Raw genomic sequence first — 16,037 nt, 5'->3', positions numbered from 1 at the left:
ATTATTTCTGAACCTGGTTTCTATTGCCCCTACTGTTTTTTAAACACCAAAGTGGAATCTAATACTGAGAAGTTATTACTAATACTAGAGTGAGAGTGCATTTTCTCTGAAATATGATTATATCTAGTTTAATATATGTGCTCTTCTAATCAATCTGTCATAGAAACCAAATGTTAAAGTTGATGAACATATGCCTCAGAAATAATGAAGAAATATAACAGTATTAGTCATTACCTTAACAGTATTACTTTTCTGATCTTTAAAACTTACAAGGGCTATCTTGTATCAGTGCTCATTTTATTGTGGGAGTATCAGTTCATAGAATGCATCCTGAGTCTGATTTAATTCTAGAGAGGATAATTTCCTGGGAGGAAATGTGGATAATATACTGGTTTTGTGATCACTTTGTTAATATCTAAAAATAAAGCACATTCTTACCATTATATCCCTCTCAAAAATAAAGCGGGTGAACTTGGGTTCTTTTGATTGTGCCACCTACAGCGTTCATTTAGGCAAATCACTTCATCTCTCTGAACTGGTTTCCTCATCTATTACTTAAAAGAGGGGAGTGAATAATGATTTCTAAGGCCCTTTCTCTTGATTATTTTAACAAGTTCATCTCTGTAGTCCAGGGATGAATGAGATGTCCTCTTGTGGTCTTCTGTGGCTGGGCGTGAGGTTTAGTGCTGAGTTTATAATCCTTAAAAACATCAATATGTTACTGTGCTACATAAAAGAATCTATTACCTAAGTCAAATTAGCTACCTCTTTACATAGCACATTAGGAGAAGTATTGTGTCCTGTGCTTTCGCATGGTGTGCACACATAATTTAAATTCCTTCCAGATGGCACTGTGGATTCAAAATACTAGTATGTGATCCACCAGTTCTTACTTTTCAACGATGAATGCATTTGAAATGAGGGCACTAACATAGGAGGTAGCATAACATCATAATGTCCTTGAATGGATTATAGTAATGGATAAATTTCTGAACTATACTGCTCTCTAATAGCTAAACTTACAGATGGAAACCCATAATGAATGTTAAATTTTCTAAACTTCGTAAACCTTTTATACTTGGGAATGGAGTTTAACAGTATAAAATAAAACAGCAAACTGAAAGAAACTTGCTCTGTCCAGTAGCTGTTATTGAAACAATGGAAAATGGTGAAGTCTGACATAGTGTTTTTGGGGAAAGTAAGATATAAGAACTTAATAAGTAATATATGGCTATGTCTGGGAAATAATAGTGTAGGCAGTTAGCACTTGGAATGGTGTTGTTGATGTCTCACCTGTGAGTGACACCGCACAGTCTAACACCAATTGTGGACTAACTATAGGAAGGAAGCATTATGCCCTATAAGACCAGGGAAGGATACTCCTTGCCTTTAACTCACTAAAGTTCAGTGATACTGACTGAGAGAAATAGCATTTTTGTTCTTTTTCATTTCTTTCCCTTCTAGAGATCATCTTATAACTGTCCATTCATTTCAGTTTAGAACTCTGAATGCTTGGCTAGGTGCACTGCCCTTAGTACTTCTAAAGATTAGGTGGCATGGTGTACATGGAAGTCTATCCATTAAATATTAGGTATAGATGGGTTTATACCTAAACCTATGTTTTTATAATTTTTTATAGTTTTCTCTCTACTCATTTTGTTTTATAATTGTCTCATGAGAAGCAGAACAGATATAATTTCCCTATTTCTCAGGTCGAAAATCTGAGTTGTAAGGAGATTAGGGAATCTTTCAAAAATCTGTAGATACCAGAATTAGAATTTGACTCTAACCCTTTGATTCTCTGCTCCTATCTTCCCCTAATTTATCATAAAGAAATTTTTAAGTCTCTATATGGCGACCAAGCTTGAAAGAAATGATAGCTAACAAAATTCACTTATTATTTGGCACAAAAATAGGATATGAGTCTTTAAATGTGCACTTGAAGTTCATAAATAAGTATTAGGTCAGTAGGCATTTAATTCATTTAAGAATGTATTTAGGTTAAGTCAACATGGTCATGTTGATTTTATAGTTATTTACATTGGCAAATATCTTTTTTGGCAAATATTCTAACAGAGTTCAGTGTGTACACTTGTGTATGTGTAGTGTTAGTATTTTTTATTATATAGCTGCAAGCAAAGGAAAACTATTAGGGGATCTTAGGTTTGGGTAATTTGTGTGAGTAAACTTATACTCTGCTTTCTTGGCTTAAGAATACAATCTGGGTATTTTCTAAGTAGCTGGCTAATGGTTTTATTTCTGCTTAGAGCTAACTTTAATGTTTGCAGACCATCATGGCATGAGCAAACATTTAGAACACTTGTCCTAAGAGTTCTCAGATGTGCATGTAAGCTAAGGCAGCTTAGTGGCCTCTAGAGGGGGCCTCATAGCAAAAGTCATTCCTTGGGACCAGCAAGTTGAAACTTTTAAATAGCTTCACAAGTATTTTGCAAAAAGATGGTTAATAGGCCCTGAATGGTTCAAAAAGTAGGTGCTGAATTTTATTTGAAGGTAAAGAGTTTAAAACTGTAAACCAATGATTTCAACCAGATGTTAAAAATGAAAACCATGTCCAGAGAACGGGAGGCACAATTATCCTTGTGGAGTGTTTTTACATGTATGCATATGTCTATATCTAATCATATGGCTTGGAAGTCATGTAACTAACAAGTTGTATATGTAACATCTCCATGAGCCACACACAAAAGCAACCAGTGGTCTAACTCGGCATGACCAGCTGTTTCTGGCAATTATCCACATTTTGAATAAATTAATACTCATTTATTCAAAATCATTTATCTGGCTTGTCTGTTTGGGAAAAAATGAGTAAGATTGCCCTCGAGGAGCTTTGTGAGACTGTAGACTACATAAGCAGGATGACAGTGATCTGTGATGATGAGAGGTAGTGATTCCTGCGGTGCTTCAGAAGCCCCAAAGAGCCCCATACTTCCTTTTACATTCTTTTGACATATTTAAGTGTCAGGCATTATGGGTACTTCAGCAAACAAGAAAAACATCTCTGTTCTCATGGCGTTTAAACTTAAGTGGGGAACAAAAAAACTAAACAAATACCTGTATAATTACTGTTATGAATAGTGTTGTGAACTATTCATAGAGGAGAGGAGAGGACAGGTAGCGGGGCAGTGGTATGGCTGGATAGAAGAGTAGGCCTTGAGGAGTCACACATCACTCATCCTTGAGAATAGAAGCAGCCCCGGGAGAGTGGGGAAGGAGTGGTCCAGACAGAGGGAGGAGCATCTGCTTTGGCCTTGAGACAATTAGGTGTTTAGTGTCTTCATCTGAGGTCATAGTAGTGACAGTGAAAAAAACTACAGAGAAAAATAAGGATGGAAGAAATGAGAGAATTGTTCATTGTGTAGCTTTGAGAGCAAGGGAATAAGAAAAGTTAAAGATATTTCTATCCTTTACTTTGTATGGCTTTTGAGCAATAGTCATATTTATTTCATCCTTGAATTCACATTGTCAAGTAGAGTACTTGATACATAGTAGGTGATAATAAATATTTGTGAATCATATGACTGGTCCACTGTTTCTTATATGTCAGATTTTTTTCTACAGTTAAGGTAGAAATTCCTTTGAGGATGAGAAAAATGTCATATACATATGCCCCCAAATACTACACACATAAAAGTCAATAAATACTATTAATTTATCATTCATTGCTGAATTAAGTTCAGAAATTACATAAATTTCTAATAACCGTTAAAATACTAGTGTCACATTACTTAATGAATTAGAAATGCAAATCTTTTAAAAAATTATTTACTGATGAGAGGGAGGGGCATTGATTTCTTATTATTATTTATGCATCCATTAATTGATTCTTATATGTGCCCTCACTGGGGATTGAACCCACAACTTTGGTATATCATAGTGATGTTCTAATCAACTAATCAACTGAGCTATTGGGCAGAGCCTAACAATGCACATCTTAATGCATTGATAACAAAATGAACTTAAACTTCCTTAATTTTGTTAGTCTTCTCCAAATAGAACCCAAGAGCCAAAATGTATAAATGCCCAAATTTTATAGAATTTGTCATATGGTTCTCAATTGCTAAAAATATTAAAGAAGAGATACTTATGACTGTGTTATAAATCTAGAATATCACTGGCACTATCTGTTTGATCATTTATGAATATAGTGTTAAGTGGTATCAGTAAATGGAATATAAAATATTTTTCTTTTTTCTTAAATTTCTCTATTCCCTTTTACAACAAATGCATATGAAAAATTAACTACTCTTAAGAGATTAACATTTTTAAATTGCTTATGAAAGTGGGTGCCATAGATCATGTCATTTTAATATAATTCTTGAAGAAACTGAGCATGGAAACTAGCTTTAGCTTTCCAGATCTATATTTACATTCTAGAGGCCTAGTGCACAAAATCGTGCACAGGTAGGGTCCCTAGGCCTGGCCGCCAGTCAGGGCTTATCAAGTTCCCAGCCTCTCCGCCTCCCTGCCTCCTCCTTCCCTTGCTCCCTCAGTGCCCCACCGCAGCTGGTCACCCGCCTTCCATGTTCCACATTGCCCCCTGGTGGTCAGTGCACATCATAGTGAGCAATTGAACTCCCAGTCTCCCGGTCGAACTCCCAAGGGGATACTTTGCATATTAGCCCTTTATATATATGGATATATAGTTTTACCCATCTTTCCCCAGCTTTACTGAGATATAATTGGTATAGAATATTCTGTAAGTTTAAGGTGTAAAATTTGTTGATTTGATACACTTATGTATTATAAAATGATTATCACCATAGCCTTAATTACCATTTCTTCTCTGTGGTCAGAACATTTAAGATCTACTCTCCTAGCAACTTTCAAGTATTGTTAACTATAATCACTGTGCTGTACATTAGATCCCCAGACCTTATTCACCTAATAGCTAAAAGTGTGCACTCTTTGACCAACATCTCGATTCCTTTTCCCCAACCCCCTTACCCCTAGTAACTACCCTTGTAGTCTCAGTTTCTCTGCACGTGACTTTTTTAGACTCCACATATAAGTGATTGCATACAGTATTTGCCTTTCTCTGTCTGACTTATTTCACTTAGCATAATGCCCTCAGTGCCCATCCGTGTTGTCACCAGTGGCAGGATGTTCTTTCTTATGGCTGAATCATATTCCATTGTGTAGGAATCATATTCCATCTTTACCCATTCATCCGTTGACTGACACTTAGCTTGTTTCTATATATTGGCTATAGTGAATAATGCTGCAGTGAACATGATCTATTCGTTTTCTATAAATCAGTCTAATCATGGAGATTATTAACTAGTAGTAAGGTGAGGGAAAAAGTCGTCAGTCATTGCAAGCCCATATGAAAAAAGACATTACAGTTTAGTTGGAAAAAACCTTAAGGCAGGCGTCTCAGTTCAAGTCCTAGCTTTGTTGCTATTGTATGGAAGACAGAAAGTCCCCTCCAGTGCAGCATTTGGGTTTAATAGTCTGGGTCAGTTAATTCAGTTGCTTAAGCTTGGTATAAATGAAGCCCACGTTACTGGTCTTGATATCGTATGTGGTAGCTTCACACAGAGAAAAAAGCTTTCAAAGTCACAGATTACAAAAGAGAAAGGAAGTTTATGGGATGGGCATGCTCAAATCTGCCAGCATTACTAGAAAAAAACACAAAGCGAATAGTCAGCTGATAGATTTCAGTTGTGTCGTATTCTGTAGCTACTAGTAAAGTGGTGACTCTTGCTGAACTAGCCTGGAGTTGGAGTACAGCCAGTCTTCATCACCTTGGTTGGTCCTCAGAGTTGTAACAGAGTTTGGCTTCCATCAGTAGTGGACTAAGCTATTATTAATGCTGAGCTGTATTCACTTTGCACCTCCCCCTCCTTAGAGTTCACTTTGATCAGGCCCTTACTTTTGCATATTACTTACGAAGATCATGTATGCATTAAATAAAATGAAGTGGGTGATGATGATCGCCATAACTAATGGACAGTAATTGTTGCAAGTAGAATATTGTTCATACTAAACACTTAAATAGTTTGAAGGTATGTCTTTTGACTCTGGCCTTCTCTTTAAAAACAAATTTAAACAAAATTCTGAGTATCAAACAATGATTAATCAAATTATTGATTACAACTGGTTTCTAAAAGAATGAAAAATTGTCATGACAGGAAATTGGAAAACAGATTTTACTGTAAAATTATTCATATATTTTCATCCAATTTTAGCTTTATCAAAATCTCTGTTGATATTATTTTATATTCTGTCAGTATTGAGAGTGAATTCTATTATTTTATTTATAATGTTTTCCCCAACAATACTAAATATTGTGCTAATTAATGTTTTGGATGGATTTTCCTTAAATGACCTACTTGGCAAGGAAACAGAGGCACCTTAGCTTCCAAAATTAAATAAAATTATGGATGGACAGATAAAGATATTCATTTCTGTCTTGAATAAACTATAATGTTTATAATGCTATTATCCTATAAATACAGGACAATCTTAAAATTAATTGATCTCACTCTTTGCACAGGATAGATGTATACACTGAGTGGCCAGATTATTATGACCGGCCAGATTATTATGACCACCCCATCAGTACAATGAAGTGAATTAGTTATGCAAATAATAATAATAATAATAAAACCTTGAGAGTATTTGCTTTGGAAGTGAATATTCAGTATTTTTGGAAGTGTCAATGAAGTACTGATGGGGTGGTCATAATAATCTGGCCGGTCATAATAATCTGGCCACTCAGTGTATTTATAAGAGATTAGAGAAACATAATTCTTCACTTATGAAGGCTATTTCCCCGAAGACTTCTCTCCAGTAGGATAATCTAACATCATGCTCTGAATATATGGCCAAAGAAAGTTTTTAGTTACTGACTAGTTTTTTATAAAAGGGAAAACAACACAAATATTGACTTGTATGAAGGTAGTAGATGCATAACACACAATATTACCTTGAATAAATTTTTTATCACTTATGAACTAGCACTGAATAGCTTTTTACTCCCTTTCCTTAGATTCTATACCCAACCCTGATGCAGGGAAAATATGGTTAACATTAAAATATTTAAAATGCCTGTAAAGTAGTTTGAGCCTTTCACAAGTAAATATCTTTGAGCAACAAGTTGGTACCCACACCTCCTACCTTAGAATAGGCTACTTTAAATTTTAAAAGGAAATCTCTTTATACATTTTAGATCACCGTGGGTAGGGGAGACCTGCAGTGAGAGTAAAAAGTAGAAGTGAAATTGGAACCTCCTGTGGTTTCTTCATCTTTTATCGCCTTTCCTGGGAGACTGACTGCTACTTTAGGCATATGGCAAAGACCACAGAAGGCACTGTGCCAGGCAGGCAGTCGGTGGATGTTAGGGGATGTTGCAGTACCCAGCCGTCTCCCGTGAGAGCTACTCTAGCATGTAGAGATGCTTCTGTTACTGCTGGGAGCAGTGATGGCAGCCGGGGAATTTCTAAGGGCCTCTTTTTAGTGAGTTTGTGGGTACCTCCATTTTAGTGAATAAAAAGTGGGGGTAAAACTAGACTTTTTGTGCCCTCTAAAATCAAATGGGAAACTGCCTAAAGTGCAGAATGTTTTTATGTGATAAACTTAATGTCGTTTAGATCCAGATTTCACCTTCCCTTCTCTTCACTCACAATCAGAAATCAACCTCATCACTTTATGAGAATCATTTCTGTTCACTTATTTTCTCACTCCATTAACTGGCTAAATTTAGTCTGAGGCCTACACCAAAGTTGTAAACTTATTATAAACTAGGGGCCCAGTGCACGAATTTGTGCACCTTGAAAGGACCTTTGGGCCGCAAGGCTGTGGTGGGCACAGGGGCGGGGCTTGTCTCATCCTCTGCACCCCTGCCCAACCCCTCCCACCACAGCCCCCGGTCCCCTGTCTGCCAGCAGCCCCACTCCCACCACCGCTGACAGCATGGAGCAATTGGGGCCAGCACCAGCAGCGAGTGCGAGCGGGGCCGGCGCCAGCAATGGGTATGAGCAGGGCTGGCACTGCAGCAGGTGCAAGTGCCAGGCAGGACGGTGGTGCTCGGGAGCAAAGAATTTTCAGTTACCACCAGAGGCTCGCCCCAATAACAGCAACTGGCAGCCTGCCTTGGTCTGGCGCCTCCACTCACCTGCGCCACCATCCTACCGTGGCCAATGCCCGCCATGGTCTGCACGCGCCCCCTGCTGGTCAGCACACGTCTTGGCGAACAATTGTTCCGTTGTTCTGCTGTTTGGTCTATTTGCATATTAGGGTTTTATATACACTGGCCAGATTATTATGACCGGCCAGATTATTATTATTATTATTATTATTATTATTATTATTGGGTGGTCAGTACAATGAAGTGAATTATGCAAATAATAATAATAATAAAACCTTGAGCAAATACTCTCAAGGTTTTATTATTATTATTATTTGCATAATTCACTTCATTGTACTGATGGGGTGGTCATAATAATCTGGCCAGTCATAATAACCTGGCCACTCAGTGTATGTAGATAATACATCTGTAGTACCTAAGGAAAACGACAGAATTCAGTAAGTGCACACCTGGTGTGGATATGATTTAAATTACATTTGATTTAAGCTGTGTACATCACTAATCAAAAATATATCCCTTAAAATATTTAATATTAAATCTTTTTAGCTTTTTCATAGCTCACTAAAGATTCTTTCAAGATTCTTTATTGCTTGTGCATTTGGAAGATACTAACAATTGAGTGTGTATTATGTGCTTTCTTTAAGGGTTCTTTTATATGGGCTGTTTATTCCTCAGAGTCACCCAGTGAGGATAGTTAACATTAATCCTAATTTTACAGATGGGGAAACAGACCTAATGAGGTTAGATGACATGCCTAGGGCCCCATAACTAGCAAATGGCGGGAGCCACAGTTTGAACCAAGTCAACAGACTCCTGAGTCTATGCTTTTATTAAAAGTTGGCATATAATGGACATATAACATTGTACCAGTTGTAGTTGTACCTGAATGAACCTATACTTTTAACCACTGTTTCACAATGGTTCTTGTTTAATGTATACATTTAACAATATTCTTCACAACTTAGAAATTTCTACTTATAGACTGATAAACACATGCATTATTACATTTTGAAGTAATTTGTTTCAGATTAATTTTATAACTTCCTCCAAAAAGTCAGTGGTGTTTCATTTTCTTTACCAGAAATAAGTAAAATTCTGCATTTTATCTAAGTTCAGATGCTTTGGTGATAAGACACCATTATTTGACATGCTACCAAGAAAATATTGTCAATTAAACTGACTTTAACAGCTCTTCATTTGGCTTTTGGTGGCAATGTGTCCTGTAACTACTTTTGTACATGGGTAATATATGTAAGATAAGTGGTTTAAGATGGTCCTATAATTTCATAATATTCAGAGGCCAACTCTTCTGGTTCAGTTTATTATAGTTTATGTCCATGTTTTTCAACCCAGTATCATGGATATCAATAACATTGGTGATACAGTGTTTCTTTAAAAACTACCTCCCTCTTGTCTGAGATTTTCTTCCAAGCCACTGTTTATTAAAAGCTTTAATACTTAATTCTACAATTCCAAACACCATGTTTTCCAGAATATGAACAAGTTATTTCCTGTCTTTAAAAGTATCAGCAAATATATCTTTATCTGTTTACCTGTAGCCGTTAGTTTCTAGATGGCAGGCTTTGTGCAAAGATGATGGATTGTGAGTAGGGAAGGAATTTGAGCTGGAATGTCAGACTCGGGGGGATTACGCAGGCATACATTGAAAGCATGGGTCAGAAGAAGCAGGTACCAACAGGACGATAAGGAACAGAACAATGGGAACACCTGATTAAAGGACCTCAAGGATAAGGAAGTAACCAAAGGAGTTGCCAAAATTACAGGAAACTTTGAGAGACACCTTATTAAGCATTTAGGCAAATGAGAGCTTTCAGCTACATCTAGTAGAAAAAGCCTTTCATATACAGGGCTATCTGCGTGGCAGGAAGGACCTTAAATCCCTACTCACTGAAGTCCTTCTGATGAAAACAACACCTGATTATAAACAGTGCAAACTTACTTTGTTTTCATTTAAAAGGATAACTTAAATTGTATTAAGAAACAAATTTGGACCCTAAACTATTGAAGGAAGCAGTAGTTTCTAAATGGAACGCGGGGCCAACACGCCGACATGAGAGCACGTGGCCCAGAAAGTGGCACACAGGTGCACTGACATCCATGTTGGCTGCTTCTGCCTTCACAGGTATGGACGGGCAGTGAAGAGAGACCACTAGGCCAGTGGTCGGCAAACTGCGGCTCGCAAGCCACATGCGGCTCTTTGGCCCCTTGAGTGTGGCTCTTCCTAAGCCTTAGGAGTACCCTGATTAAGTTACTAACAATGTACCTACCTATATAGTTTAAGCTTAAAAAATTTGGCTCAAGCTCTGACTGGTTTGGCTCAGTGGAGAGAGCCTCGGCCTGCAGACTGACGGGTCCCAGGTTTGATTCCAGTCAAGGGCATGTACCTTGGTTGCGGGCACATCCCCAGTAGGGGGTGTGCAGGACGCAGCTGGGTGTGCAGGAGGCAGCTGATTGATGTTTCTCTCTCATCAATGTTTCTAACTCTCTATCCCTCTCCCTTCCTCTCTGTAAAAAAAATCAGTAAAATACATTAAAAAAAAATTTGGCTCTTAAAAGAAATTTCAATCGTACTGTTGATATTTGGCTCTGTTGACTAATAAGTTTGCCGACCACTGCACTAGGCCAATCCCGAGACAGGTCAGGATTGTGAAGGGCTTGAGTCAGTCTTATTTGCATAGTTAGGGAGTGACCTCACCATTCACACTGAGAATAATGTCGAAAAGTGAGCCTGTTGCAGTCTATTTTTAAATCCTCTTTTAAAATCTTATCTGGGTATTTTTCACAATTCTACATAATTAACATGCTTAAGAAGCACATGCAAGGCGCTGCCCTTTTAGAGACTGATGGTGGATCCTGGCCCCTGCAGGCATGGAGGAGAGGCAGTTTTCTTAAATCCTATTACTGACCGTGGACTCACAGGGTTTACTCCACAGGTTAAATAAGTGTGTTGCTCATGCACTAGACTCTTATTTTGTTAGCTAGATTACCTATTTGTTAGATGATACTTTTGAAGTATAACTAATTTAATTGAGTTGACTGCTTTCTTGTAGAACTTTGACTTTAGATAAAGGAAAATGGTAAAATTCCAGCTTCAGGAACCTTTCAAATGATGTTTTTGGAATGTTCTGAACGCCTTCCCTGACTTCTAGATCGGAAGTGCCAGCAGGAAACTAGCCGGTCATGTTTGAAGGGAAACTTTACCAGTCATGGGAATAAAGATTTATTTTGTCCTTATTCCAGCACTCAGACATGAGGTCATAGTGGTATTTCGAAATCTCTTCTGACTCACTGGTGTCTCCAGCTGAACAATTTAGGTGTTTCTTTGTGAGCAGTTTATTCAGTGTAAAACTGTCAAAAGTGTACCTGTAAAAAAAAAAAGACCAAGTTAGCAGTCAGAGGACCTCAATTTTTTTAACAATATTCCTGAAATGTAAGATGCTAACTTAAAGTTTTGGTATCAGAATTAATCCCAAGGTATTAATTACTGCTAAATATGAGTCTAAAGGGGGAGGAATTGTAGATAGAAGAAAGGAACATTGTTTCTCAAAATTGCAAAAGTGTGCCAAGTATTTAAAATTATATATTAGAGCTGAACACATCTGAGATAACAAATAGCTCACATGCAGAACTTCCTGCAGGATACTCTTTGGAATTCATTGTAAGTTGATATTATATAGAGTATTCTAATAAATACTGGATGGTGAAAAGAATATACGAGGAAGCTCTCCAGAGAAAACAGGGCAAATTAAAATAATAAAAAATATTTTATTTTCTAAATTGTATTTCACATTGTGCTCTAGAAAGATGGATTATTAATGAAGCCACTCCTAAAGGAGAAGAAGCAAGAATGTCCTGAAAGATTCAAATTTACCAACAAAGATGCAGTTTTTGGTTGATATTACAAAATGGCCTTAAGAACATATCTTTATTTACGTTGGAACCAATGCAGAAAATGCAGAAACACACAAACTTAGCATTGAACGGGTCTCCTGTACTACTCATTTCAGGACTATTAGGTCTTAGATTGTTATTGTAGTCTTGTGCAATATGCATGCAAGTATTTGATAAAATAATTTGCTTCAATATTTATTTTCTTAAGTGCAATCAGCAGTATTTTGGAACTCTGCAGAGTAAAGGAAGAAAAGAGTTAGTGGGAATTCATTGAACTTACTATGTGGCCAAATCTCACTACTTAATACATTAGAGACTCAAGACATGTTCATGGCTATGAAGTAAATAAATTATGGTATATCAAGACTTTATATGTTCATCTTTTTCTATCCTGTTCCAGAGGCATCATTTCAATTTTTTCCTTACCCAAGCCAATTTTTAAGTGTGTGTGTGTGTGTGTGTGTGTGTGTGTGTGTGTGTGTTTCAGAGAGGAAGTGAGAGGGAGATAGAAACAAGTGATGAGAGAGAATCATTGATGGGCTGCCTCCTGCATGCCCCCTTTTGGAAATTGAGCTCACAATCCAGGTATGTGCCCTGACCAGGAATGGAACCATGATCTCCTGGTTCAGAGGTCAACACTCAACCCTTGAGCCACACTGGCCAGACCCCAAACTAATTTTATTTACAACTGTCTATTCCTTTCCCTTGCATATCCCTGCCTCTATAATCCTACTTCTCCAATCTCGTTTTTATCAACATCTCCAGATGCCCTCACCTCCTTCCTTTTTATTTTGGACTCTCATTATATCACAGCTGTTCTGTTTCCTGCCCACTCAGTCTCTTCCCATGCCAATAAATACAGACATGAATGGAGCAGCTTAGAGACCATTCTACCCATCTAAGAAGACTTTCCAGCTCTTATTATTTGTAATGCTACAGTCACAGGAAGAATATCTAGGAGTGCTTAGAAAGCTTTTATTTTTTCTTTTGGCAGTGTGATAATAAAGTTTTAATTGAAGTATAATTTATAAATAGTAAAATTTACCCTTCTGTACAATTTTATGAGTTTTGAAAAACCCATTTAAATAAAACTCATCTCTGTAGTGGAACAATTGGTAGGTGGTTTTTAAAAAAATCTATAATTCAGTTAGAGCAGGTGAATCAATGTTCACTTTGCTCAGAAAATCTGAATCTGGAAAAATATTCCACAAAAGAAAAATCAGAAAGAACTTTCTTTTTAAGGAGAAAAATGGGTTGTTAAATTAATAGCTTAACTAATTGTTTGATTCTCTTCTTTCATGTTTTGATGAAAAATTTTCAGGACCCTTTAGAAACATTTTTAGTTTTCTATTTTAAATTAATTTTAGACATATGAAAGTTGCAAAACTGTATAGAGATTTCCCGTATGCCTCTCACTTAGATTTCGTTAATGTTAACATCTTTCATAATCATAATTATCAAAACGAGGAAATTGACATTGATACAATACTTCTAACTAAACTGCAGATATCAATTTTCACCAATGTCCCTTTTTATGTTCTAGGACCTAACCAGGATCTCACATTGCATTTACTTATTTCTTTTTAGTCTTCTCCATTTTTCCAGTCTTATCTCTTCTTGACACTTTTGAAGAGCACCAATCAGTTAATTTGTAGAATGTCTCCCACTTTGGGTTTATAGGATTTTTTCTCATAATTGGGATGAGAGTTACGAGTTTTTGGCAAGAATTTCACAAAAATGATCTCATAATGCTGATATGTCTAATTATTCATGATGAGCTTTAGGAATCTTGATGGTAGAAATTATGCTATCTTTTATCTAATATATATTAATGTTATTGTAAAATATCAGTCCATCAAAATATTTGTTTTGTGATGCAAATAACATCAAACATCAAATGTGGATTAAGGAAAGCTATTATCATTACTAGTTAGTTAATGGAATGAGGTTAGTAGAACTTCACTAATAGGAACAAACTGTTCAATAATGAGAAAGGAGGCAATTCTTTCTTCCTTATAAAGTGTAAGAAAGGAATTATTTAAAAAGGGATCTTCCTAACTAGTAGAATTGTCATTGTAATAGAAAATTGTCTTGATTAAAATACTATGGGTAACTTGTCAAGTAGAACATTAAATGGGGGCAAAGGTGATTGCTTTAAGTTCTGTTCTATCAGTGACAGGGGAATTCTATCAGAAATTAAATCATTAGTTTCTAGGTCTAGTCTGTCATATGACCTGAAATATTTTTATTTCAGCATTTTTAAAAAATATTTAGGACATTTAAAAATTCTGAAAAAGATGAAATAAATCACCAATAATTTTAAATACTCTATTACATGTCCCAAACCTTATTTAAACATTGAAGCATCCTCATATGTTTTTTTTTTTGGGGGGGGGGGTTGTTGTTGTTTTTAATATATTTTTATTGACTTTAGAGAGGAAGGGAGAGAGAGAGAGATATCAATGATGAGAGAGAATCATCAATCGGCTCCCTCCTTCATGCCTCCCACTGGGGATTGAGCCCGCAACTGGGGCATGTCCCCTTGACCAGAGTCGAACCTGGGACCCTTCAGTCCACAGGCTGATGCTCTATCCACTGAGCCAATTTGGCTAGGGCATCCTCATATGTTTTATATGAAGGAATAAAATTGTACTTCAGGCTATGATGCTCTTAAAAATATAGTACATTATTAGGTTTTCTTCATAGATATTTTTCAGGATATAATGTTTATTCTTCAAAAGAGAATGGGTAGAGCCCAGCTGGTGTGTCAGTATTCAGGGCACATGCCCAGGTTTTGGGCTGGTCCCCAGTAGGGGGCATGCAGGAGGCAGCCAATCGATGATTCTCTCTCATCATTGATATTTCTCTTTCTCTCCCTCTCCTTTCCTCTCTGAAATCAATAAAAATAATTTTTTTTAAGAAAAGAAAGAACAGGTGGAGACTCTTCTATAGATATCTGTATCTGTCATAGTGAGTAGAACTCTTCCACAATAAGCCTACTACTTTGGCACTTTTTATATTTCCTCATTTGCTAGGTTTTCTTTACTAGGAGCATTTCAGTGAAATACTTGGTGTTTTTATTCTTCTTGGATTGTCTTTGAAACATTCATGAACTATTAACTAAACGATTGACCTGAGTACTTCTGTCCTTTCAATGTAATAATATTCGGTATAATGGATAGAGTTGTTTTGTGTGTTTTTTATTTCAGTTCAGCAATCAGCAAACATTGGGAGGCTGAACTGGCTACCCTCAAAGGAAATAATGCCAAACTCACTGCAGCCCTGTTGGAGTCTACTGCCAATGTGAAACAATGGAAACAGCAACTTGCTGCATATCAAGAGGAAGCAGAACGTCTGCACAAGCGGGCGAGTACAGGCTGCTGTCCGTGGAATTTATGGCCAGCAGATTTCCTTGACCAGAGGAAATTTACATGTAGATTCAGCGCAGGGACATCGTTTGGAGATTTTCATTGGTTCTCAGAGCATAGATGGGTTGTATTGTATCTGTTCTCTCAAAAAATAGCAAGTGTTCATTAAAAGTTAGGTTGTGTTTGGGCTCTCAGTCAATCTGTTGACTGAAGAACGATCTTTTGCCATAAGAGAAACTATTAATATGTAGATATTCTAGTATCAAATATTTAAGTTGTATTTTAAGCATATTTTTTCTTCCAGATTCTCTTACATTTTGGGAACGTATTAGAAAAATTTCTCACCTCTGCAAGGCCAATTTTCAATTAAATTTGAAAGCTACAGGGAGGGCAGATGACTATATCTGATTTTGAATGTTATGAGAAGTTTTTAAAGGAATTTTCTACTATCATTAATCACTTAAGTTTTCCTGTCCTTTTCCTGACCAACCCATGTAAATAGTTATTTCCTTTGCTCTTTTTTGTCCTAAATCCACATCTTTAAAGAATATTTTCTATTTATTCTTCCATCTTAATATTTCTCAAAATTAATTTTCATATATTGATTCAAAATTCATTATTCACCTATCAAGGGGCTGTTATCTCTT

At 36.6% G+C, this 16,037-nt stretch overlaps 1 protein-coding gene across 1 annotated transcript in view; it reads left to right on the top strand.

Annotated features, from left to right (window-relative positions):
• HOMER1 (homer scaffold protein 1) overlaps positions 1-16,037 on the top strand; it is an 85,606-nt gene that overhangs the window by 60,163 nt on the left and 9,406 nt on the right. Inside the window, exon 6 of the mRNA XM_081088799.1 lies at positions 15,232-15,388. Coding sequence (XP_080944925.1) covers positions 15,232-15,388 — 157 coding nt within the window. The remainder of the gene's footprint in view (positions 1-15,231; positions 15,389-16,037) is intronic.

Source organism: Myotis nattereri (assembly GCF_964212035.1).
Source record: "Myotis nattereri genome assembly, chromosome: 4".
Classification (NCBI taxonomy): domain Eukaryota; kingdom Metazoa; phylum Chordata; class Mammalia; order Chiroptera; family Vespertilionidae; genus Myotis; species Myotis nattereri.
Note: the sequence above shows the minus strand (reverse complement) of the source record. Positions and strands in the feature narration are given on the sequence as shown.